Source organism: Primulina eburnea, chromosome 7 (genome assembly GCF_022965805.1).
Source record: "Primulina eburnea isolate SZY01 chromosome 7, ASM2296580v1, whole genome shotgun sequence".
Classification (NCBI taxonomy): Eukaryota; Viridiplantae; Streptophyta; class Magnoliopsida; order Lamiales; family Gesneriaceae; genus Primulina; species Primulina eburnea.
The window spans coordinates 6,062,241-6,088,271 of record NC_133107.1 but is presented as its reverse complement, the minus strand read 5'-3'; the positions used below and the strand labels follow the sequence as shown (position 1 = coordinate 6,088,271).

Genomic DNA, 26,031 nt, shown 5'->3' with positions numbered 1-26,031 from the left:
ATAAATACACATTTACTTTTTAACCCAACAAATTAACCCAGTCACACAGTCAGTCCACTATTTTAGTGGATTCCATTTTTCAATCACCAAATTACTCTCTTTCTTTGATGCATATAAGGAAATCTTTTTGTGCATTGCTTTCTTTCTATGTATTCCAGTTGCAGTTATAGAAAAAATCTTTCAAGTATGTTCACATATATTTTCTTCATTGATTATATTATATTATACTATCATATACTGAAGTTCATACATGATCAAGAATAGTTTGGCTTAATGGGCTTTTCATATCAATGATTTTTAAGGTTTCAGATTAATGGAGGACTTGACGAGAACGCAAAGAGTGGATGTGTTGAACTTTGGATCGAGAAAAGCTGAAGATGCAGGTATACACGATCAGTCGTTGGTTCTTGAAAAAATGACGCATGCATGGGTGATTTGTTTGTTTTTTTCGTCGGCCGGCGTCGTGGAATTCTTTGGTCATCTTGTATTTTATTTGTTTCAAGATTCCAGAAACAGGGAATATGTTGGTATATATGTTTGTGTAATTCATTTATTTCGATTTTCTCGTGTGTTGTAATGCCAGCGAGAGAGTGCTTTTGTTCTCAAACATTTAGATTTTTGAAACTTATTTGAGATATCTATTCAGTCCTCTGTTTGTGATTGTGCTTTAATTTCATAAAGAGTAATTCATAATCTGGAGAGCTAATTATGTTTTCATGGTAACTCAATTAATGCATAGCTTTGAGACGATATCAAGCTACCCATTGGCTTGATTGCCTAGTGGGGCCCCTTGGAATACCTGACCAGCCATCCGAGAAAGAGTTCATTTCTTGCTTGAGAAATGGTTTAATTCTTTGCAACATAATCAACAAAATTCAACCTGGTTCTGTTCCAAAGGTAACATTTATGCTAAGAAATGGATGAGTTTATCTGCATATATATATAAGATAGTTCGTTTTGGTTACATGTGATTCAATAAGGACTAATGTTGCAGATTATAGAAGCACACTACTCTTCTCAGTCACTCCCATGGGATTCCCAGCCATTGCCAGCTTATCAATACTTTGAGAATATTCGGAATTTCATAGTCACCTTGCAAGAGCTTAAGCTTCCTGTTTTTGAAGCTTCTATTTTCGAAAGGGTAAGATGGAAGTCCCTTTTATTGAATCAAAATTAATCTAAATTGGGTAAATCATGTGGTCAATAATGTGTTAAACGTGGTTAGGACAATTTGGAAAAGAGCTCATCAACTAAGGTTGTGGATTGCATTTTGGCACTAAAAGATTACCATGAGTGGAAACAAATGACTGGAGGTAATGGATTTTATAAGCCACCAAGATCTCCTCTGGTCATGCATTCCACAGGGATGCATGCACGATCCCCTGGCATGTTTACCTACGAAAGTTCCAGGCGACTAGACATGTTAGAAGGGAGCCACAAAGCAATGCCAACAGAAAATGAAATGAAGAATCTCGAAGGTAGTTTTATCAGTTTACGCGCCACCGTTAAGAAGGTATTTGTTTTATCTAGCAGTTTTCCCCATGTTTTACATCCACAGTTGAACTATTCATTTTTCAGACAAAATTATGAAGGTCTTTGTTGAAAGAATGGTTGACACAAAAGAGAACATGGACAACAACCAGCTTGCTTGTTTTCATGTTGGAAATGCGGTATATATTATACCTTTCTTTGTCATGTGTTTCTTGAAAAGAATTTTAATGCGCAATTTTGTTCACATTTCACTATTGATTGTGTAAGTAGAAGTCAGTCAAATTGTTCAGTAAGATCCTATTGAGTTGCTTGGACGAGCAGCTGCAGAGAACATTCCCAAAGGTGAGTCATATTTTTGGAGAAAAGACATGACAACCATATCTTTATTTAGACATGAAGCGATATTGTCTGTCTCTGGGGTAGTTAGTAACATGCATGCTTGAAAAATATGCCATCAGACTTTTAGCAGTCTCATTTTATGCAGGTTTCAGTACAGAATATGGAAATCACTGGTCATTTTTGTAGTTATGCAACCTTCTTATCAAATGTGTTATCCGTTATTGTAGAAATAGTATCCCTTCTTAATTCTGCTGTCACTGCCAATACATTTCGGATGAAAGTAGTGAACCGTGAACGTATTCTACGTATTTTCTATTTATTACTTAATATAAGTTGACAACTGTGGCTTCCTCGTGTCCCGAAACAGTTTAAATCGGCTTTATTGGATCACTTAAGAGAAATAAGCCTCTCACTGAAGCATTCAACAGTTGTTCCCCAAGCAAATTTGTCGAATCTAGAGAAAAGAAAGGTATTTTTTCTGCCGGTATATTAGAATCATACGAGCAAAATTGATTGAAAATGTTTAAATCCTTTGACTTAGCTGGATGACAATCTCTTGATGACTTCATGGAATTTTCTTAATGTTCTATACAATTATTAGGAAGCTGAAATAATTATACATGTGGCATAAGAATTACAAAATGTATGCTTTATAGTGTTGCAGAGCATGCTTAAAGAAGGGTAACTGCAACCACTGGAATCTAGTTAAACAGCAAGAAAAGAAACTTTTGGTAAGTTTTTGTTGCAATTTTGTTTCTGCTTTAGATATTATGACAAAGTAATTAGGTACTAATTCCCATCCTGGGATATGCATCCTTTAAGATGTTATATGTGATTTTCTTGATGACATCGATAATGGTTGCCTATCTTTCTATGAGTTGGTTTGATTTTCACGATTCTTTGGTCATTAAACTTGAAGAAATGACTTTCTGAGGGACATTTATCATATCTAGAAGAAATGACTTTCTGCGGGACATTTATCATAACTTGGAAAATAACCACCTTGAATACGGCAACGAGGGTCAGAAGATTTGGCTACTTCAATCACAATGAACTGGAAAACAACCACCTTTGAATACGGCAACAAGGGTCAGAAGTTGAAGATTTGGCCACTGCAATCACAATGAACTTTCATTTTTTTCGATCACATGTAACAGAAGATTCTGTTTGCTGGAAAGAATGTGTACTATATACAGTCTTCAGCTTGTAAAATTTGACGTCACAGAGTAGTTTTTTGTTGTTTGGATTGCAGAATGTTAAATTGTTGTTGGCAAACGCCAAGCAAGAGTTTCAGAGCCTGCAATCGCAGCTTCAAAATGATTTAAAACAATTCGGTAAGATTCTTTTCTGAGATGGTCAATAGTTTTTATTGTGCTTTTGGTCTAGCAATGGGATGAAACAAAATATTAACAAATGCTCTTTCTGGAAAACTGTTTAGTAATGACAAGACTTGACTCGATCTCTTATTTCATGTTGCGGTGGGCATTTTTATGGTTTGCAGGAGATCATGTGCTTGAAATGACTGCTGATGCCCTTGCTTATCATAAGGTTGTAAAAGAGAACAGGAACCTATACAACATGGTGCAGGATCTAAAAGGTTTGTTATTATTTGATTCATTTAGACATGTTCGATTGGAGCCTTTTCAGAATTAAGTTTTTTTTCCAGGAAATATTCGAGTTTACTGCAGGATTAGGCCTGTACTTAATCCTGAAGCGCAAAACATTATAGATTTTGTCGGTAGAGATGGCTCTCTAGTTGTTGTTGACCCAATGAAACCCCACGAAGATGGAATGAGAACTTTCCAATTTAATCGTGTTTTTGGTCCAACATCTACTCAAGGTAATCCATATACTCGAAGGCTCTCTCTAAAATTATTTTACTGATATTTACTTTTAACTTTCAGATGAGGTGTACAGGGACACACAACCTCTCATTACTTCTGTTATGGATGGTTACAACGTCTGCATTCTCGCTTATGGTCAAACTGGATCGGGAAAAACATATACTATGGTAAGTTTTTTCTATTGTATCAGGCCATGTAAACAAACAGGTCTATATTTGTCTTTATTGAAATACTTAACTTTGTAAATGTCTATCGACAGTGTGGTTCTTCTGGTGGATCAACGATGGAGTCAGGGATCAGTTATTCAGCTCTGAATGATCTTTTTGAATTATCTGACCAAAGAAAGGACATCACAAAATATGAGATTCGAGTACAAATGGTCGAGATATATAACGAACAAGTTCGTGATCTTCTTGTGGAAGATTTCTCCACTACTAAATATCCTTTCACAGATAAAATGCTGCTTTCAATGATCAGTTTTTCATTTTGTGTTTTTTCCTTAATTGGTTAGTACATTAGACATCCAGAGTAGTGTCACTAACAATGGATCGGCTCTGCCCAGTGCTTCATTGCATATAGTGAAATCCTTTAATGATGTCATCAACCTAATGAAACTCGGTGAAGTGAACCGTACAGGTGGTTCCACTGTAATTAACATTCAAAGTAGTCGTTCACACAGGTAAAGATCAACAATTATAACTTATACTGTTAAAACCACACTTATTTCCTTGTTCTCCAATTTTCAACTTGAAAATGAAACTTACGAAACCTTCTTTTTGTTTCTTGCAGTGTACTTACTATACATGTGCATGGAAAAGATATATCTGGAACCACACTTAGTAGTTGCCTCCACTTGGTGGATCTTGCAGGCAGTGAACGGGTTGACAAATCAGAAGTTTCCGGTTACACACTCGAAGAGACTCAATATATAAATAAATCTCTTTCATGTTTAGGAGATGTTATCACAGCTTTGGCACAAAAGAATTCTTATATTCCTTACAGAAATAGCAAGCTCACTTTACTTCTGCAGAATTCTTTAGGTACATAAATTGTAACTTATGGTAAAATCTGTTCCTTTTGTTTCATGTAGGAAGATTTTACTCTTTAAACTCATTATTTTCGTAGTACGCTCAGTGTAGTTTCATGGCAGGAGGAAATGCAAAAACATTGATGTTTGCTCATGTGAGCCCTGAGGGAGATTCTTTTGAAGAGACAATGAGTACTTTAAAGTTCGCCCAGAGGGTCTCAACTGTAGAACTTGGTGCTGCGCGTGCAAATAAAGAAAGCAGTGAAGTATTAGATCTTAAATTACAGGTACTGAAAGTTTAACTGGCTTCTAATTAAGAAAGTATCAGATAATTGCGGTGTGTGACAAATTATCTTTTGCACCTATCAGCTGTTGAAACAAAGTCTTATTTATTGCCTTAATTTTGATAGATTGAGAACCTCAGGAAAGCATTGGCCAACAAGGAACTACGAACTCCTCGGAGTACTAAACCAAAGGAGGTAGTAAGATCACCTTTGCCTAAACAAATAGTAGAGCGAACACCACCATGTACCCGAAGATTAAGCATTGAAGGGCCAAGAAATACCCAGAAAAAAGATCCTCACGAGATAAGATCACCAAGACTGATAAGCAAGCCCACAACACCTGATGTAACATGCTCACAATATTACAGTCACGTCGAAGATGGAAAGTCCATGAAACCTCGTTCACGAAGATTAAGTCTTGAAGGGCCAAGAAATGCGCAGAAAGATTTGGATCAGATGAAATCACCAAAAGCAGCTTTAAGCAAGCCTACGACACCAACATGCTCACAAAACTACAGTCAGTTCAAAGATGAAAAGTTGGTTGCAAAGTCCCCCAAACAAAAGAAAGTCAATGGATCTTTGTTGGACTTATCACCTAGAAGGGCTCCCATGAGTCCGAATTCCTCCCTCAGAAGTCAAGTGCTAAGAATTGATACAGCAAATGTTCAGCCATCTTTTCAACTTCCCAAAACTCCCGAACCTCACACAAGTTCTAGAAATGAAGCCCACGGAGTGATTCAAAATGACCATATCCTACTTTCTCCTTGTTCAATCAGTAATGCTCGTGGGAAAGGATCTCAAATAAAGCAATCTCTGCGTTCTATCCGAAGATTAATTAATGGGTCAGAGAAGAGGTAGGCATGTTTCCCCAGCATAGCATAGTTCCATATTAAAACGTATGCAAACTGAGGATTTTTGTACATCATTCAAATTACAGGAACCAACCGAAACAAACAGAAGTAACATCACCATTGAATACAACTAGCCTCAAACCTGCAGATGCAAAATCTCCGGTTCCATCTAGTGCAAGGGTAATCACGAGACAGTCATTAACCAGCATTCAACCACCCGAAAGGTCTAGGAGAACTTCGCTAGGAGGCGTTTCAGTTAACTCTTGTAAGTGAAAATAGCACATCATCTTTACACTTGTAAATCCATTTTAACTGTGATTTGAATATTCTTCACCTTTATGCAGATGGAAATGAAAATAGGAATGCCAAGACACCACCACCTCAAATTCGAGCTTCAGAAAAGTTAACAAAACGTTGGCTATAGGTTCATTTAGGCTTCTTTTGCAGGGTCATCTTTCCTGCCATTGATCTAGGACATATATAGTTTTTGCTGAACTTGAATATTGAATCTTCATCGACAAAGACAACAAGTGGAAACTGATATCTGTATGGAAATAACAATGATTCGGCTCACTAAACCAACTTATTTGTATATTTTAAGGAACTTCAACTATTATATGTCTAATAATCATATATTTGTCCAAATAAAAATAAAAATTCACTTGAATTTTCTATTTCTTTTCCTTTTTTTTGTATTTTATTCGTGATTTAATTGCTCACCTTTTTCCCTTTTTCTTTTAATTAATAATGAAATTGTCTCAATAATAAGTACTAATTTTTTTCCATAGCAAATATATTACTGAGAAAAAATAAATAAATTTATAATCAAAGAGTCAAATATTTTAATGTGATTTTTTATTATCAAATATTTTGAATTTGAATCTTTTTTTTCATGTTTTTATAGCAGTCAGCAGCCTCAAATTTTTCAAAAAAAATTGTAAATACATTATTATTATATAATTAATTAATTTAAGGGTAATAAAAAGTTAAAATAAAAACTTTTGACACAAGTTCGCCCCCTTAGTTTTTTTTTTTAAATTTACAAATATATTCAGTTTTATTTTAAAAAAATGAGCCATAATTATATTTGTGAGATCGATGCATTCTTCTCATTACTAAGTAAAAATCAACTTTATATATATATAAAAAAAAAACACATGATATTTATTACACTTGCAAATATTTTTAAAATTTTATTTCTCCAATTTCACACATAGAAAACAGTTGCCTATAAAATAAAAATTTAGAGTTTTTGAATTTGATATTCCGCACAATCACTAAATTTCGAATGTTTCAAACTACTAAAATTGTAGCGATTATTCTAAAAAACTGGAAACTAATAAATTACTATGTCGTGGATATAATAATTAGATTTATTTAAAAATATCGATGTTCATTATAACTATAGAGCGATAATTTTTAGAACTCAAAATTATAATAAAATATGATTTTACGAAATATGGTTGATGCTTTAATACATTGATACGTATTTTGTTCAAACTTTCATAATTAATTTAATCCCTAAGTTTGAAACTGCATAAAAAAAACAAACATAATATAAATTATCTAAATATAATAAACGTGTAAATAATTTTTTTATATATTTCCTTTTTAATTTTTTTAGCTTTATTAATCAAAATATTGAAATTTTTTGACATAGTTGCTTCTAAATTTTATGTACTTTATCATTAAACAAAAGTTTAAAATTTTCATTATAAGAAATTAAGTTTTTTTTTTAAAAAAATTCTCTATGACTATGATATGAGTCAAATTATTTATTTCTATTGTTAAATATTATATATTTAAATTTTTTAATAATTAATTATTTTAGAATGATAAATTTCTCCCCAACAACTTAGAAATCCTAGCTCCATCCATTACACTTGGGACAAAAACTTGTGTGAGACGGTCTCAGGGGTCGTATTTTGTAAGACAGATATTTATTTGGATAATCCATGAAAAAGTATTACTTTTATGCTAAGAGTATTACTTATATTGTGAATATGGGCAGGGTTGACCCGTCTCACAGATTGAGATCCGTGAGACGGTCTCACATGAGACCTACTCTAGCACCTTGGTATATTCTTATTTTGGTCGAGGAATAAAATTTTGTGTACTTGGTCTAGACATATTATTCAATTTATATATAAATTTCAATGTCAGCATATAAAATGCGATAAATATGTGATACTATGTCAGTATGTTTTTCAATGGTCACCATTATTTTTCGAAATGCCACTGATTAATTGCACCAAAATAACCGAAAATTAAGAAAATGGTGTGTGTATCAAAATTCCAAAACCAAATTTGAAAACTGAGGTGAACAAAAACAAAAAAATTCGAACGAGTTAGTAGGCACAAAAACTATTTTCCCTGTATAGGTAGATAGAACAAGTTTGATTATTTGGTGGTGGTTACGTTCAATCACATGTCCCCGGAACAAACTTCTGCCAACCTTCTGATGTTAGAAAGGATAGGGAAGAAAATTAAGTACATTATAATAAATCAACTTCAAAGTTTCGATAAGTAGGAATGACCCGTCTCACGAATTATGACCCATGAGACGGTCTCATATGAGACTCACTCAAAAAAAAAAAAAAATAGAGATTAAATAAACTTTATGACTATGATTATATACATATGCCAGAATCCATCTCATTAATGATCGAGTAGAAAACGTTTTCATCGTTAGCATTATGACTATCCAGATAATACATACAAAATATTATCATGTTTTAAATTTAATTATCGGTTGCTTTTTGACTTTTGATCATACATATAATCTCTTATATATAGATTTGGTATTATGTGATTCGTCTGGAAGATGGAAATGATATCTCCAAAATTGGCATTCGATATATTATTTATTGATATATCGTAGATATATATTTCATGTTCATATTTATAATAAAGGCCAAAATTTGTGTGAGACGGTATCACGGGTCGTATTTTGTGAGACAGATATCTTATTTGGGTCATCAATGAAAAATTATTACTTTTTATGCTAAGAATATTACTTTTTATTGTGAATATAGGTAGGGACTGACATGTCTCACAGATAAAGATTCGTGAGACCGTCTCACAAGAGACCTACTCTACAATAAAAGGCAATCATGAGTGACTCAAATAAAATATTTGTCTCACAAAACTGATTTATTAGATGGTTTCACAAGAAGTTTTGTGTATCTTTATTATTTAAAATTAAATTAATGACATGTGTTTATACAAGACAGACTAGAGTTAATATATTTTATTGACAATATTTGAAATAATATATGATTCTGTTTTTTCACATGTATATATGGAATAATTCATCGAATTATTATATAAATGTTGTACGTTTCTTGTTGCCAATAAATTATCTTTCCTTAAGTATTCAATAATGCAGTAATAAATCACAGTTATTTAATACCATTAACCTGAAAAAATCCATTAATTAAATATAATGATTTCCTAACTCCCATATCATTTCTAACATTCAGACAAAAAAGAAAGAAACTGACCCGAAATTTAATGGGAATAAAGATCAAGTCCCCTATAAATATCCATGTTACGGCCATCTTCTTGAAACCAAAGCTGTTGTCTATCTTAATTTGGTACTAGCAATACATATTTCACCATGGCAAAGAAGCCAAGCATGGGCAGACAGAAGATCAAGATTGCGAAAATAGAGGTGAAGAATCACTTACAGGTGACGTTTTCGAAACGTCGATCTGGGCTGTTCAAGAAAGCTAGTGAGCTCTGCACACTCTGCGGAGTCGAGATTGCTATAATAGTATTCTCCCCAGCTGGAAAAGTCTTCTCTTTCGGGCATCCGAATGTCGAACTTATAGTGGAGAGGTTCTTGAACATAAACCCTAACTTGACTTCGAATCCTCCTCCGTTTCATCTCGTGGAGGCTCAAAGGAATGTAACGGTACGTGAACTGAACTTGCAGTTGGGACAAATTCTTAATGAATTGGAAATGGAGAGAAAAAGGGGTGAGGCATTGGACAAAATGAGGAAATCCAATCAATGTAACTATTGGTGGGAGGGTCCTATTGACAAATTAGGGTTGCATGAATTGGAGCAGTTACATGATGCCATTGAAGAGTTGAAGAAAAACATTGGTAGTCAAGTTGCTAAGGTTATGTCTGAAGTGGCAAATTCTTCTCTGCTGTTAGGGCCAGGTGGAGGCGGAGACGACGCTGGCGCCGGAGTTTTCGATCAGTACGAGATTAAACCCGGCCAAGTTTTTGTGGGTTCTAATGGTTTTGTTGGTAACAACAATTTTGGGTATTGCCATGGATTTTTTTGAGGCATATTTGCTACCTACTTTGATTTGCTAGCTAGTAACTCACTAGTATTTGTTATATATCATTGCTAATAAAGATAATTTGATGAAATATAAATTGCAATTCTTCCGTTTTGGTTTTCTTTTTCTTTTAAGTTAATACGATATTATATATAATTTTTTTATGCTATATAATTTTATTCTTAGATTTTTAAATAATTTAATAAAAAGTTTTAAGATAAATATCATAAAAAATAATTAGTTTTTTGTTTTTTAAACCTTGTTGGATACGAAATAAAAGCTTTTGAGAAGTCAAAATGCAAAAATAAGGTTAATGCTAGAGTTATAGATGGTCGAATTATCATCATAAAATTATATGATAAACTAGTTTTACCAAATTAAAGAGCTTGGAAGATTCAAAGATTTCAATTAAAAGTCACAACACGACATGTAAACTAATTGAGAAATTGTCGGATGATTTATATTTCATCAGACACCAAATCCCAAGCTTGAAAGATATTTCGAGTTCGAGATTCAATTGTAATAAAACACGACTCTGGCTCAAAAAAAATATTAATTGAAAAAGCAATCAGAGTAGAGAATTAACGGCCAGAGGGTGCTTGACGACGGTTGAGAGGTTCAAAAACGAATTAAATTGTGGTAAAAACTTTGCATTAAGACATTCATTTTATTTAGATGACTAAGCTTTAATTTCCAAGATTTTAAAAATAAAATATAAAAATATTTAAGTTAAGAGGATAATCGGAAAAAGATCAATACTTTTTTGGGGGGGGAAATAGCAAAGTGTTTAGCCATTAATATAAAAGTATAAATCTAAAATTATTCTAAATTTCCTTTTTGTCTTATGGAAATTAGAATCTAATTTTTTTACATGAAAAAGAAGAAGAAGAAATGGCCGATGTACGGTTAGTTTGATAGGGTCCATATTTTGTTTTTGATGTCGATAAATTTTTTAAAAAAAATATACTAAATCAATTTTGTTTTTGATGTCGATTAATTTTTTTAAAAAAAAATTAAAGTAAATCGAATTACTTAAACTTCTAATACTTATATAAACCTCTACTGTCAAGAACTAATTCATTTGGAGCAAAAATCTTCAAAATTGTGAAGAATGAATTATATGTCGTTTCCACTACACAAAGAGCCTTGTGTTGTTTCCATTACACAAAGAATGAATTATACTTAAACTTCTAATAGTTGGTTTAAGAGCGTAGGAGTGAGAGTCATGCTGAGAGAGATAACTATCTGGGAAATTCTCGTGTGTCGAGTTACTGACGTTACGTCTCTTGATGTGGTTGGTTAGGTGGGTCGTAAAAGAGTGATGACAATTTTAAGGGGTAATAGTATATCTGCTGAGGACAGGACTGTGCCACGTACGGTAGATAAAGGGTTAGACCGGTCTCTGAAAGATACGAGACAACATCACCAGATAGATACGCACATCTTCGGACTCATTGACCTAACAACCCGAACCATTATCACTCAAGTAGGTGTACTATGTGTTGTCATGAGTATAAAATAATAAAGTTACGACTTGATGACTAACAGCTGTAGTTTTTGACCTAGTGGTAAGCGCTTGATCCTAACAGTATGTTTGCCTCTTGGCGATTTCGATCTTCTATATATGTTGTCAAATTTCAGTTTTAGTTTGATATCATTCTTTTTTTTTTTTGGCAATTTTAGTCATTTTCCGACCTGTTAATGATGTAATATTGACGTATGTAATGTCACATCAACACTCCCGATGAAAAAGATTAACACTGCCAAAAATTTGAACATGCAAGATTAAAATTGAAATTTATTAATGTACATAACCAAAATCGCAAGGAGACAAAATCACATTATAAAAATACAATTTTCCCTTAATTAAATACATTACACAAAGAAGAGAAAAAAGTAACTAACTATGACAAAAACCTGTGTGAGACGGTCTCACGGGTCGTATTTGTGAGACGGATCTCTTATTTGGGTCATCCATAAAAAATATTATTTTTTATGCTAAGAGTATTACTTTTTATTGTGAATATGTGTATGGTTGACCCGTCTCACATATTAGGATCCGTGAGACGGTCTCAAATGATACCCAATCACTAACTAAAAATGTAAAACCAATTAATAAAAGCGTTTTTCTCCTATTTTAAATTATACCCACAACCTTCCTCCCTCGACCTTGAACACTAGCTAGCAGTCTTCCTTATCCAATCGAAACACCAAATCCTGAACATCAAACACCAAGCTGGCGCAATATAATGTAGATGCTGTGAGACGACAACTTCAACTTTCTCTGGTGTTCACCGAGTGTTTGGAGAAATTTCTCTATTTTGTTCTCACTAAACACTACTAAGGATGACTTCAAGAAGAATTAGTGGCAAACAACTTATGGATAAGAAAACTTATTTTGTTTTGCTTATCACCTAATTTATACGATATAATGTTTGATGTTGATAAATAGTGTCGAATAATTTGGTTTTTGATTTAACTAGTCAAACTAGGTAACTCATAACTTGCTTGTTTTGTTGGTACATAATTTCTATATATAATGCTAAATATTTTTTGATAAATAAAGCTTAATATTCTAAAATTATACTAAAAGGGTATTTGGTTTTAGTACCTCGAAGCGAATAAGTTGTTATCGAACAAAAAATTATTAAAAAAAACCTTGAAATTGGGTATATTCACCAAAAATACAATGCCCACAATTACTCTTCTTTCATCAAATATAAAGGATACATTTTGGTCGTCGATGTGTGCTTCTGATGGTTGTGGTGGTGTGGATTTTCCACCGTGAATAGTTATGGTGTCTTGTTTCTCCACCAACAGATGTGAGTTCATCCAGAATGGATGAAAAATGTTAGTCGGATTTGTACCAAGCTATTATACTAAAATTCTGAATACTGGCTGCTGAAAAAAATATACCAATAAGAGACTGAATCAAAAGAAAATTTTCGCTAGTACCCAGTTGTAATAAAAAAAACAAAGTAATATTAAATTTCAACATATTTATTATATATATCAATGTTTTATTTTTCCGAGATCGATAATTTATTCATTGGAAATAATATGCATGATCATACCATTAATTCATGTTCCATCAAAAAAAGTTCATAATACCATCCAAGCACACGACAGAAACCTCGAGTGCACCGGCAAAATGGAATTTTATTGACTGAAGAAAAAAAAACAGTGCCACTTGGTATATGACAATTGTTCAGAAAAGAAAACAAATAAAATTAAATAACCAACTAGTGTCGGACTAGACAGCGCCATCAGCAGATATGCATATAAGTTGAGTGAAAATGCAATGAAGGGAAAAAGCAAGTATTACTTTTTTAAACACACCGAGTCTAAGTTAATCACAAAATCCCTAGAGCAGCAAGCTGTACGAAATAGAAGCTATGAGAATATAATAACTATACTGCCTGGTGTTCTACACTTCCTCATCGCCAATATCTCAGTTGGTTTTCTTCTCTTCTTCTGTCTGTTCAGTACCATCGGTTGTACCAACAACTAACGACTTATCATCGTCTTCCCCAGCAAAACCAAATTCATTAACTCGTTTCTTGTCAACCGGATAAACCCATCTTTGATAGACATAGATGAAAAATATAACATCTGCAGAGACAAATTACAGTGATCAATGTGCAGACCAAGAAAAAAATTCACAAGAAAAAGCAGGAATGCCATTTGTTCACTAACAATAATAAACACAGCCGAAAACATGGAAGCGCAGAGAAATATGGAATAACGCCTCCCAGTACATTTTCGGAACAAAGGTGATTTCTGAAACACCAAATAATAGGCCATTTGATCTTTGTTCAGTTCAAAGCATGCAAACAAAATTTGTTCTTTGTTTTTTGTCACATATTATTTGTATCAGGCATGGTTTAAAGTTGGCAATCCTTACAAATTAGATTCCACATCTTCGTTTAGTCTAGAAGAATGCATTTGTTGACTTTTTTTCATTCTTGACCTTGAGCGCAACTAAGCTTTACTATTAGTCATTTTATTGTCCCTCGGATGAAAGTGGCTGAGGTTGGGGCTGAAGAGGACTGTAATCATGTGTTCCAAAAAATGTACTAATGTACTAAACCTTAATCATAGCTCTAGTCTTCTCTCTTCAAAATCATTCCAGTGATGTCTCTTTCAATAGTCACAAGTATTCTCAACCCGACTAAATTGTCACCGTCACTCTCAAGGTATTATCCAGTGCATATATCACCTTACAGATTTGTGGTACTACTGTTTTGAAAGTTAACAGACTTGTCGGACTTAAACCTCCTCCCGTTCTAGCATTTTATTATTCTTAATTGTTTCAGCACTACACTGAATCTAAACATACACTAAATATTGACCTCCTTGGCTTTAATCAAATTTCATCCATAAGAGAGAGTCTCCTCCCATCTCCAACTTAACTTGAATGAAAAGCTCCATATTTTACATATACTGGAGTTACTTTTTTTCATATATCCTGGGACAGTGGCAATTTAAGATCAAAATTTATTAGTGTGGTTAATAACTGTAACTGTAACTGCAGCGAATCTACCAACACCCCATTGTTAAGAAAGAGGGTATTCTCACCATCACGGAAGACAGAAAGACGATGCAGGGTCGGCATTTTAATGACAAACGCAAAGAGATCATCGATGATCGTATTCAGAAATTTATATGTCATCTGCCTCCAAGGTAAATGGGCAACAGACTTCAGCTTATAATTGATGAACAACTGAGGGCACATCATTATAAAACCTGCACCAAACAAAGTGAGAAACAGTTGCAAATTAAAGGTTCTACCCAGTAATTAAAACAAAACAGGGGGAAATCCGATCATCAAATGTCACTTTGTAAGCTACCATCTACTTAGTTGACACCATTAATAGGAGTTATGTGGTTGACTCAACACAAAAAGAGATGAATATAAAACTCATTCTATAATACAAATATCCCACAAATGTTCTTCTGTGGAGCTGATTATTTGTCTTTGTTCCTCATTCAAAACAATGGACATTACAATACTTATCGAAAGTCCAAATTTCTAACTTTAAGTTTGTGAATCCAACTATATAATTAAAATTGATTGAATTAGCATGAAAATATGTTTTGATAGAAGCTCAAACATGAATGTTATGAGATAATTAATGGCATGGTTCAAGCAAGAATATATTCAAACTTCTGTAAATATTTAGATTAACAAAACCCAAAACACACTCCAAAATTAATTGTAAAAATAAAAAATAAATACTAACTTGAAGCAGCAAAGGATAATGGGGAAAAAATAAATAAATGATCGAGATGTTTACCAAACATGTAGACACAGCTTGTAAATGATGACAGGATCCAAGAGTACCAACTCTTGTGGCGTTCATACTTCAAAGAGTAAACAGAGGAACAGGCAACCAGAAAGAAGAGAACATATGACAAGTACTTCATGGCAAGATCATCATATTCCTTTGTCTTGTTTGTGGCATATGACTCACGGTCACGGAACTTCAGCATTGGTATCTTACCAGATCTATCAATCTAGAAGAAAAAGAGTCTCAAATATGGTAGATAAAGTACAATCACAGCTAAAAATAATAGTTATCCAAATCTCAATAAAAATAAGGTCGGTTAGCACTTTAACATAGTTTAAAGCTAAACCTCAATATGCATGGCTTTCCCAATTTTCCAAAACTCGATGCAGCAGCCAATACCAGAACTTGCAAGTATCATCCATGAAGTTTCATTGTCAAGCAGATAGAGGAACACAATTAGTTGACAAAAGAAGTTCACAACAACAGATTTTGCAGATAATCCCTCCATCGACTTGTTTTTATTCCAAAACTGAATATCTGCAAAGAATCTAAAATATTTCAATTCTGGGTGCAAAAGGTTGTTTCTAAAAATGGAATATAATGCAGTGATCAACATATTACCATTCTTGAACGCCAAGAAGTCAAATAAGGAGTGTAGAACTGAAACAACCATGGTAACAGCAAGAAGGTATGGATTTCCTTCCAGGAAAACTCTCTGTTGAAAGCCACATGAGTTACAAACTTACTTTCCATCAATAATTAAAACTTAGAGCTGAAATAGCTTTGGTATCTGATGGTACTTGGTAGAGAATGGCAATATTAAAAAAAGTTAGTAAAAATTATAGAATTTCCAGAAAGCGATATAATTTCGTCCTAGATGGAAAATTCATAATTAATGTCTTGTTCTGGTTGACTTCCAGGAAGCTTGGTATATTTTCTAAATACACACACATTCAACAGTTTGGAATAAAACACAAATATCACAACAAATATGATCTCCAAGCAAATTTTACTTCTTCAATGGAAAGTGTAGAAACATCATGAACAATAAAGAACATCATATATACACCACTGTCATTTTCAAGAGCATGAAACTGGGAAAAACTGATGAGAAGAATCTTCAGAAAAAATAGCTTGCATAAATCAAGTCCACCTAAATCGTTTAGGTTGCCTTTGGATTGTTGCATTTGAAGCTAAAGATTTCAATTCATAGTAACATTCATGGGTTTGTTTGGGTAAATCCTCTTGACAATGGATTTGAAATCCTCAAGTAGTTATTTTGAATTATTATGGTGGATTTCAAATTAATCCCAAAATGGAATCATACAAATCCTTCCATCAAATACTCCCACAAATTCAAATCTTCTGATCCAAACATAACCTTAAAGAATACTTAACAGGCATGAAAACTATTCAGTTGTCAAAGTGGGTTGTTCAAAGGAAAACCAGTCCATCGTATATTAATAACTTCTTGTCTTGTCTTACAACCCCACAGTCATTACAAGCATAACATGTCTAATTTTTTTCTCTAGAAAAAATACCTTGCACATTAGAACGTCGTTAGCCAAACCAAAGATTTATTTTTCCACTTGGCATCCTTATATTGAGTTTCCAATTGTATTATACAATTTACATAGCGCGATCTTTACTACAAAAACGAGTATTATGTTGCAGGAAAACAAATTCTTCCATAGCACTTACACTAGGGCAGAGCTGACTAGCTACAAACACAGAATGTATCTCAAGTTGAGTATAAGCTGTACGATGGAGAACATGATTGTACCTTAAGTTCATCAGCTTCACCTTCAATCATGCTTCCATAACTCCTATGAAGTTGGAATGACTGATCAATCTGTAGGAATATTTGCCATTTTGTCATGCTTATCGGACTCAGCTCCAAATTCAATGGCAACTCATGAACAGTTTCATTGATTTGTATAAGCTTATCTCTAAGTAGCCAAAACTCGTTGAAGTAGATGGTAGGGTAGTAGTTTCCAGTAGTATGCTCAATGTTCATATCTTAAAATTAAGTCAAGAAATATTGAATGAATCTTAAGCATCTTGTACTGTGATCTACACAGATGAAAACCACCTGGCAAAAAATGTACAGAAATAATTATATGAAAAAACTCACACTAAAAAGTTAGAATGGACTGCACGCTCAAGAATAACCATTAAGCTATAGAATTGGCAAAAAATGTACAGAAATAATGATATTAAATAACTCAAACTAAAAAGTTAGAATGGACTGCACGCTCAAGAATAACCATTAAGTTATAGAATTGGAAAGCAGAGGCAGCCAATAGTGGACTTGAATAATTTACTCAAATCAATTAATGTTGTTAAAATGTATTTCTTAACCAGAAAAGGAGAAAATACTAAGAAACATATCCAGAATGACCGTCAAAGCCTAGAATACATTTAATAAATTAGACAGACCATAATAAAGATTTAAAGGAAATCAAATGAAAATTGTCTTAGAAGATGACCAACCATTCAGATTATGACAGTCCAATTTCAACAATTTGAAGGACACAATCATCATATATTGCATGTTTCATAAACTGGACCAAATAGATTAGTTGAAATTTTTAAAAAATATATCAAAGGACATTGGGCAAACATGCATTCAGACAAAATGAGTGGAGTACTTTATGCATTAGACTAAGTTATTTTACGTTAGACCCACTGGAAATTTCAGTAGTCTTAAATATAACTGAGTATAGAAAAGAAGTGATTGCCCATGATTAGCCATAGTAATGTACTTAAACAGGTTCATAAGCTGTTACTACCCGTCTATCACAAGAATATTGTTAATCATAATTAACCAGAGGCCTTGGTCCCTAGCCTCCTAGAAATGAAAGAAAGGAACTAGTGTACCAGGTTCACAGCAAATTAAGATAAGAAAATGTCAAAGATGGACTTTCTTCACCATGGTTTGCATTCTTTCTTTAACAAGAGAAAACGCTTCATTATCAGCAAAGTTGAATGCGATTATATACCTTAGCCATTGACACATAAAAGTTTGAGTTGATCCAAAGAAATTATCAATTGATCAAATGAAACATTAAAAAGAATTCAACTATTTCACAAACCAATACCGACAATAGGAAACAAGCATTAGCAGCACAAGGTGATTTGTCAAGAGTTCTTGCATTGAGAAAAAACAAAAGGAAGGACAGAAAGATGATACATCATGTATAATAGTGATGCTTAGAGAGGTAAAAAAAATTGAGACATGAAACTTATTTTTTCGCCATTGACTTATTTTCCAAAAAAATTAATATAAACACTAACCATCAGAGTCTGATAAATTCTCTAAAGGTCATCTTCAAGAAATCAGTCAACAGATTTTAGAAGGATACACTACAATGATATAAAAAACCTAGGGTTGAACATCAGAGTTTTTCCTATTTTGACGGGAATAATTATTTCCACTTGTTTCCAGCTTGCATAGAGGAAGTAATTTTATACCTCTTTTCATTTGACTGGAAAAACACAAAGTTTGTGACCTTTGCTATCTTATATCACATCACATCTAGTTTGGTTTATTTGTTGTTCAGTCAATCGTCTCACTACCAATTTACATTTGAGCCAGCCTACTCATGAACAAGGGGTTGTTTTAAGGCATACATTTTCTTCCAATAATGACCAGTTAAAAAATTATCCAAAATACCAATATTAGTTCCTTGGAAGTGATAGTCATGCTTCTCAACAAGCTCAACATTAAAATAATAATAATCGTGGGACATCCAAGCATCCGATGACCAAAATATATCCCAGATGTAATTCGTACAATTAGCAGTAATTTCACAAAGATACAAATCTTGGACCACCATACAAATGAGGTTGGTCCATTAAAGTTGCAACTTGGACAAAAACTGAATACAAGTAAAAATAACACGGATATAAATTATTCTCAAAATAATAGATGCTGTGAGCAAGGGATAACTCTGTAAAAGAAAATTTCAACTATTAAGGTTTACTTAATAGAAACGGTAACCTAGAGCACTTGAAACAAAAAGTATAAGCCAAGTACACAAATCAAGACTGAGCATATTAAACACGACAATCAAGGATACAAGGAGCGATATTTGGGGGAACTGCATTCTGAGGATACCTGCAAAAAAATCCAAAATAAGAAAATTTGCCACTAATGCAGCTAATACTGCTGGAAAATCATGAAATACCTGCACCGCAACAACTACAACCAAACATAGCAAACCCACAGAACCCCAGACTATCTAAACCAACATCAGATTCACAAAGAAATTTTACTTCTTTATACTGTGGCATGATGCTAACAAATCACAAATGCTAAAATTGCAGCAGAAGCTCCACAAACAATTGCTCCTAGATATAATACTACTGTAGGGTAAATGATTTTTCGTAACATATTATTATGTTGGTTTCCATAGCAGCTGAACTACCAATATGTGAAAAAAGCTATCAATGAACTACCAATATGTGAAAAAAGCTATCAGAATATGAAAAACTATGTAAAAAATTTACCATAGAGGAATGGCACAGTATGTTACAAATTCATTATTTATAATAAAATATCCTTGTAAAGTAAATGCATCTGCGGTATGCCTTCAAACATTTTATGTTCCACTGAAACCACCATTATTCATATATTTTGTTATGGACTATTGCTTTTGTACCAAGCCACTCAGGTTAACTCTCCTTAAACAATAGAGAGCAACAATGCCGCCACCCCCCCAACCCAACCCACCCCACCCTTTTTTTTGTGTGTAGAAAGCACATAAACCTTGGCTAAAGTTTCCAATATGGCTGATCCAAGACAGCTTTGGATTTAAAAACACCATATCTGGTGCCATGTCACTAAACACATAAATTATTGATGAAATTTGAGGGCTATTGCATTAGTATTACTAATATTAAAAATTCAACATAGTCTACCAAATGAATCCTAGGGATAAGTATACCTTGTAAAATCATCAACCAAATTTATCGTAATATTAGGCTTCCAGTATGAGATCCATTCAACTGCTCCATCCTCTTTATCTTCAACTTGAGACTTTCCGATCACCTAAAACAAATAAATTAATACATTTGTATTGCAATATATGTCACACTAAGTCCCCAAAATTAAGTTTAGAAGATAATTCCATGTAAAAAAATTAATATCCAGACAAAAAACACACTAGCATGAAGATTATAAATTACATGCGAACCAAAATTTCTTAAACATCAGGTAAAAAATAAATAACTAGGGGTACAGGGTACCTCGGACACTATTTCACCATCAGTTGAGCTTTCTGAATTCCCCAACAGGCTCTTCTTTTTGTCAGCTTTCGACTTGGGTAAATACATCACGACAGCTATATACAAAAAGAAAAACTCATAAGCTTTAGATACCCACACACAAGTAACGCAACCATATCCTGGAATCATAATAACAGGAAAAGAAAGGATTGTCTCACAGTGGGTTCGCCCAAAAGTAGCAAATGGCTGGTACTCGGGATCATTGGGATCTGGCGGATAGCCAGATCTAGCAAAGAAAATGTGAGCAAAAAGAGTACCATTCTTCTTTAGAGCCTAAGAACAAAAAAAAAGTGAAAATTTACAAGTTAATCCCGTGTTGTAAAAGAATGAATGAGAAACACAATGTCTGATTGTGAAAACACTAAGGAACGTCTAAAAATCCACGAACAGTAATGTGCAGCTCTAAAAACAAATTACGCCAGCAGCAATTTAACCATCACCTCGGAAGGATAATACTTCAATGATACAGTTCTGACACTCTCCGCGCTCCAAACTGCATATGGTACATTTGTCTCATGCCAGATAAGGCTTCCTTCGCTGCCAAAATCATTGAATTTCTCTTCAGCCGAAAGGTATAACCACATATCCTGAAAATAAGAAGGTAAACAACAATTGAAGTTAAAAAAACACTGAAATCCATGACAATAGGTCAAATCTCATTCTACAAAAAAATTGAAGACAGTATAGGGTCAGATAAAACTACTAGTTTTTCTCGCTATAGCCTATAAATATCATCTTTATCCATGAGAATGTGTTGCGTACCCGAGCAAAGATCGATTTATGGGGCGTTGAAGTGATCGATCATCATATTCGGTTAATTCCTTCGATTTATTAGATTTTCTCCCTTGACTACCTATTGTGAATATTTGTAAATGTTTAGAGGCTCGAAAGGAAAGATCCTCGCGATTTCACACTATCTGTTTGAGAATGAAGATTTTTTTGCTTTTATTATTTCATGTTGAATTGCTTAAATATAATGTCATTCTAATCACTAGAAATTCAAAAAAAAAACAACCAAGATAAGTATCCCTATCTCCTCCATTACCCACATGGGATAATGGTTTATTTGAAAGATAACAAACAGATAACCTAATAATTGCAAAATAAAGGTGTTATCCACTTCCAGCTGCTTGATCTTGCCGAGGCCGTAACAGAATGTCAACTTTCCTACTCTGCTAAAATAAGAAAGCTGGCCATAGTGTTATTTCTTTACATGTTTTCTCCCACGCTGGGGTGAGGAAAACATGTATAAATAAATTAAAAGAGCATTCCAATTTTCCTCAGATCGTGAGATTGTTTTCTTGAAGGATCAAATAAAATATGAAACCTAAAGAATATTATACATGCTACTAATTGTGTTTCGGTTAGTTCCACCGTAGTAGAATCATGTGGTACCCATCTGTCTCCGAAGTTTTAACATCGATTGAGCCAAAAATTGGAACTAAAAGTGTCATTTAATTTCAATGATTTGGTTCTATGATAATGATTCATTTTCCGTTTCCAAATAAAAATTTTAACAGATTAAAAATGCCCACTACATAACAAATACCCATGACAAGGAACACACCGACTCTCAAGAAGGTTATTCCCATTAATTAAGTTACTTGGTAAATTGCATCATAGATGACATTTGGAAACCAATATTGTTGATTATTTAGTTGCCATGATTAGCAGAAGAGAGCCTTACCATAACTCCTATAGAGAGACAGTCGTCACTTCCAAACCATCAATTTTTGCTCAATTGAGAATATCACCACTTATGTGCATGCAAATCCAAAAAAGGTTCTTTACACAAATACACAAATTTAACCCTCGAGTAATTCATTTCCCGCTGGAAAATTCAACACGTTAACAAAAAGTTGCCTTCATTGTCTATTAGCTAAATGCCAGGTCTACTTCTATTTGGCATGGCATGGTTAGCCTATGCTTTTGTTACCATTTTGTTGATCAAATGAAATGATTCAAATCGTTCAGGCAGCTACTTACGCCCACAATCTCTCTTCTGAAGGCTCCATCTTAAAGATATAGTCTAGGCAAACATTTCTCTTAAAAAGTATGAAAATATATCAGATTTCAGAAGTTCCCCTTTGTCAAAGGTTGACAAATATTTTTGTTCCATGAATTGATCCGAAAAAATATTATGGAGGGTTTTCGTCAATCGATAACTCCTTTCACGTATGATGCCTGCAAAAAATTCAATCTGCTAATACATCATTCTAATACCAAAATTTCAGGCCTCAATTTTTTGAACTGTTATTTCAGAATAATTTCTTCCCATAAGCCCTTGGATATGTTTCAGTTAGATGGATTAAAACCCATTAACGACTATACGTAATTCATGAACTAGGTGCCACCCTAGATTCCTTCCAATTTATCTTCAGAATAGATATACTAAACTCTTTCAATTATTTCCAAGCTGAGAAACACAAGGAAATAATCACGATTTATTGCTTCAATACAACCGCATGCTGATATGGACTCTTACTGTGTTTGATAACACGGATACATCTATAAGTTATCTCATCCGTGAGCAGGAATGCTGTACACTTAAACCATGATTCAGGATAACAAATAGGTGGGACACCCGGTAAAGATACGAACCATCCGGAATCAAATATACACCAACAACACAATAGAATATGCAAGCGTTCTAAATGGAATATTTGTTTCTCATACATATTTAGAGGGGGGGGGGGGAAACAACGTACCAAAGGTTCCGCTTTGTGAAAGAGATTGGAGATTTGATTAGAGGATTGAGTGGGAGATTGTTTAGGTCCAAAGAACTTGGACGCGAAGTACCAAAATACTGCTATCCTAATTATCCCTGTCAGCATCTGGCTGGCGCCGGGCTGCTGCTGCTGCCGCCTTACTTCACCACCGTTAGTTGCCGGTGGCGCCATATCTCTCGTTGTTAGTGAGACCGAGGGTGTGAGGGTCCGTTGCCCTAATTACAATTTATTAACAACCAATTAGGATAAATGACGTAATCGGAAAACGAGTTAAAATTTTCTTTTTAACCAAGAAAAATTTCAGCATCACCTCGACGCATGAGGGACACACCAGAAAATCAAACTCAAAATATACCAAAATATACCCTCGACAAAATTAATAGACCACAAATAAGTGTCGACAACAACAACAAATAAACCATATAATCACACACAGAGCCGGAAAGGCTCGATACAAACAAGATACAACATATCAATCCTCAAAATACTCCAAATTCATAATACAACTATATACGGGACATACCCCAGGAAATATATAGATGTCACAACAACAACAACAACAACAATAATAACACCTGGGACAATACGACACTAAACTCAACCTCAATAGGCTCCACTGGCACTCCACCAGTTACGACAAAATCACCTAGACCCTTGCAATGGAAACCAATGCAGTGGCCCTCCCGATAAAAGTACTACATATATAAAGACATGTAAATAATGTCAAGTAAAATGCAATATAATGCTATGCATGTGAGGTAACAATGGAATAAGGATACCAAAGGGATACACAAGTTGTTGCTGAAATAGATCAACAACATACATCTCTCGAAACACCCATTCAACCTAAATAGATTAACAACATTTAGCATAAATTATAGCCATTATATAGACGACTTGTTGCAGTAAAACAAAAGCAGATATACATTTGAGATGACAACTGATATACACTGAAACATGTTGTTATATCACACTTCAGCTTATATTTCGAAGTATTCGATATCACATGCATCACAATTATTAGAACCTAGCGTTTCGAAACACCTCGGAACACGCTGGAGCGCACGCGAGCTAGGGTCGCGACTCGAGCTGATTTCTCGCGACAACCCACAAAGATCGAAGCAATACACACTTGGTTAGATTATTTCGCGTTCGACGCACCTAATCCGCGCCGGAGAGACGAAGGCGGCGGAGGATTTGGCCGGGTACGAGGGATCGACGGGCTGGAACTAGGGATTGCGCGAGAGTCTCCTGTATATAAAATCGTGACAGGGCGAGGTTCTTTGTATATATTGAGTTAAGAATGATTCGATCACGTTTTAATTTTATAATCGTACTTTAATATATATTCTAATTTTAATATCTTTTATAATTCCAATATTTATGGATCAATATATATTTTAAACACTTATCCTCATATTAATATATATATATATATAATGAAATGCAAATTCATACAATCAGACTCCTTTCAATCTAAATTCTAAACATGGCGTTTAATATACATGTCGGTTTATAAATCGGTCAATGTATCCAGAGTTTGTCGATAACCCATAATTCGTATTTTAAATGCAAAATGTTATAGTATATTAGATATTTATTAATGAGTCATGATATTATATTATATTATCATGTACATTTGAGCAACTTACTATAGACATCTATGTGAGCATCATTTAGATAACATCCAATAAGTTAGTGTCAGCTCAGTGATACTCATACAGGTGTCACCAATGGGTATCCAAGATATCAAACTATATATAACACACAAAACTCATGTGAAACCACCTCATTAGTCAATTTTGTGAGCTGAATATTCAATTCGACCCGATTCATGAAAAATATTCTCTTTATGCTCAAAATATTACTTTTCATTTTAAATATGATTCTGATTGACATGTCTCACGTAAATAGATATGTGTTACTATCTCATAAGAAACCTAGTCATATATACACATATACAATTTTGATATGTTGCGCACACATTGTGCCCACCTACGTTAGATCTGCCGATGTAGCACTCACATTTTCGATATACAAATTGCATATGATTTATCACATATAATATATGGATGTGACCTCAACGATGCTCACATAAATAAACATCATATCATTTTTCAGTTGAAATGTATATTTAATGATTTATTATTATTTTTAAATAGTTATTGTATACGTTATAAAATTTTAAAACTATAATTTTAGTGACTCAAACCTATATTAGACCCCTTCGAGTTGAAATGTATATTTAATGATCGATCCTAATAATTTTTGAACCCAAGTCTAACTTTAGAAAATGATCTTAAATCATAATGTATGTTTGTATTTTTTTTAGTTTCATACCAATTTTTTGGAAATAAATAAATATATTAAATTCAATATAAAAAAATCAAACAATACACAATAGTCAACATATTTATATTATAATTAAATAATAAGATAAAACATGTTCGAAATGATCATTAAAAACAATATGTCTTACAGTTAAAGCTACAAATACTAATTCAGTCTGTATAATCATTTTGTTTAATAATTTATTTATTTTTTTCTCTATAACACGCTCGATCAATTCAATATTTTTTTGTGGCATGATTG

At 33.6% G+C, this 26,031-nt stretch overlaps 3 protein-coding genes across 5 annotated transcripts; 2 read left to right on the top strand and 1 right to left on the bottom strand.

The window, feature by feature from the left end:
- The first annotated feature begins 47 nt into the window (after positions 1 to 47).
- LOC140836958 (kinesin-like protein KIN-14L) lies at positions 48 to 6,471 on the top strand. The gene is made up of 20 exons (XM_073202871.1): positions 48 to 184; positions 303 to 383; positions 740 to 897; positions 995 to 1,141; positions 1,226 to 1,478; positions 1,579 to 1,670; positions 1,762 to 1,833; positions 2,198 to 2,299; positions 2,487 to 2,561; positions 3,083 to 3,164; positions 3,332 to 3,427; positions 3,497 to 3,670; positions 3,735 to 3,841; positions 3,934 to 4,150; positions 4,194 to 4,353; positions 4,464 to 4,714; positions 4,825 to 4,988; positions 5,112 to 5,839; positions 5,923 to 6,101; positions 6,181 to 6,471. The coding sequence occupies exons 1-20, from the start codon at positions 148 to 150 to the stop codon at positions 6,258 to 6,260; spliced, it is 3,255 nt and encodes a 1,084-aa protein (XP_073058972.1). The 5' UTR covers positions 48 to 147; the 3' UTR covers positions 6,261 to 6,471.
- Positions 6,472 to 9,455: 2,984 nt separating this feature from the next.
- On the top strand, positions 9,456 to 10,133 carry LOC140837459 (agamous-like MADS-box protein AGL62). The gene has a single exon (XM_073203619.1). The coding sequence runs from the start codon at positions 9,456 to 9,458 to the stop codon at positions 10,131 to 10,133; it is 678 nt and encodes a 225-aa protein (XP_073059720.1).
- A 3,136-nt stretch (positions 10,134 to 13,269) lies between these two features.
- LOC140836957 (uncharacterized) lies at positions 13,270 to 24,759 on the bottom strand. Of its 3 annotated transcripts, none has more exons than XM_073202870.1 (13): positions 24,601 to 24,759; positions 23,419 to 23,654; positions 21,151 to 21,297; positions 20,869 to 20,983; positions 20,672 to 20,766; positions 20,371 to 20,474; positions 19,504 to 19,541; positions 17,205 to 17,440; positions 16,043 to 16,136; positions 15,768 to 15,958; positions 15,428 to 15,647; positions 14,709 to 14,876; positions 13,270 to 13,742 (listed from the first exon to the last, which is right to left on the bottom strand). In XM_073202870.1, exons 2-13 carry the CDS (start codon positions 23,608 to 23,610, stop codon positions 13,582 to 13,584), a joined length of 1,761 nt encoding a protein of 586 aa, XP_073058971.1. In that variant the 5' UTR covers positions 23,611 to 23,654; positions 24,601 to 24,759; the 3' UTR covers positions 13,270 to 13,581. The 3 variants fall into 3 exon arrangements, with proteins under 3 accessions (XP_073058971.1, XP_073058970.1, XP_073058969.1); XM_073202869.1 differs by having other exon boundaries at positions 24,467 to 24,718; XM_073202868.1 differs by having other exon boundaries at positions 24,484 to 24,718.
- Positions 24,760 to 26,031: the final 1,272 nt, after the last annotated feature.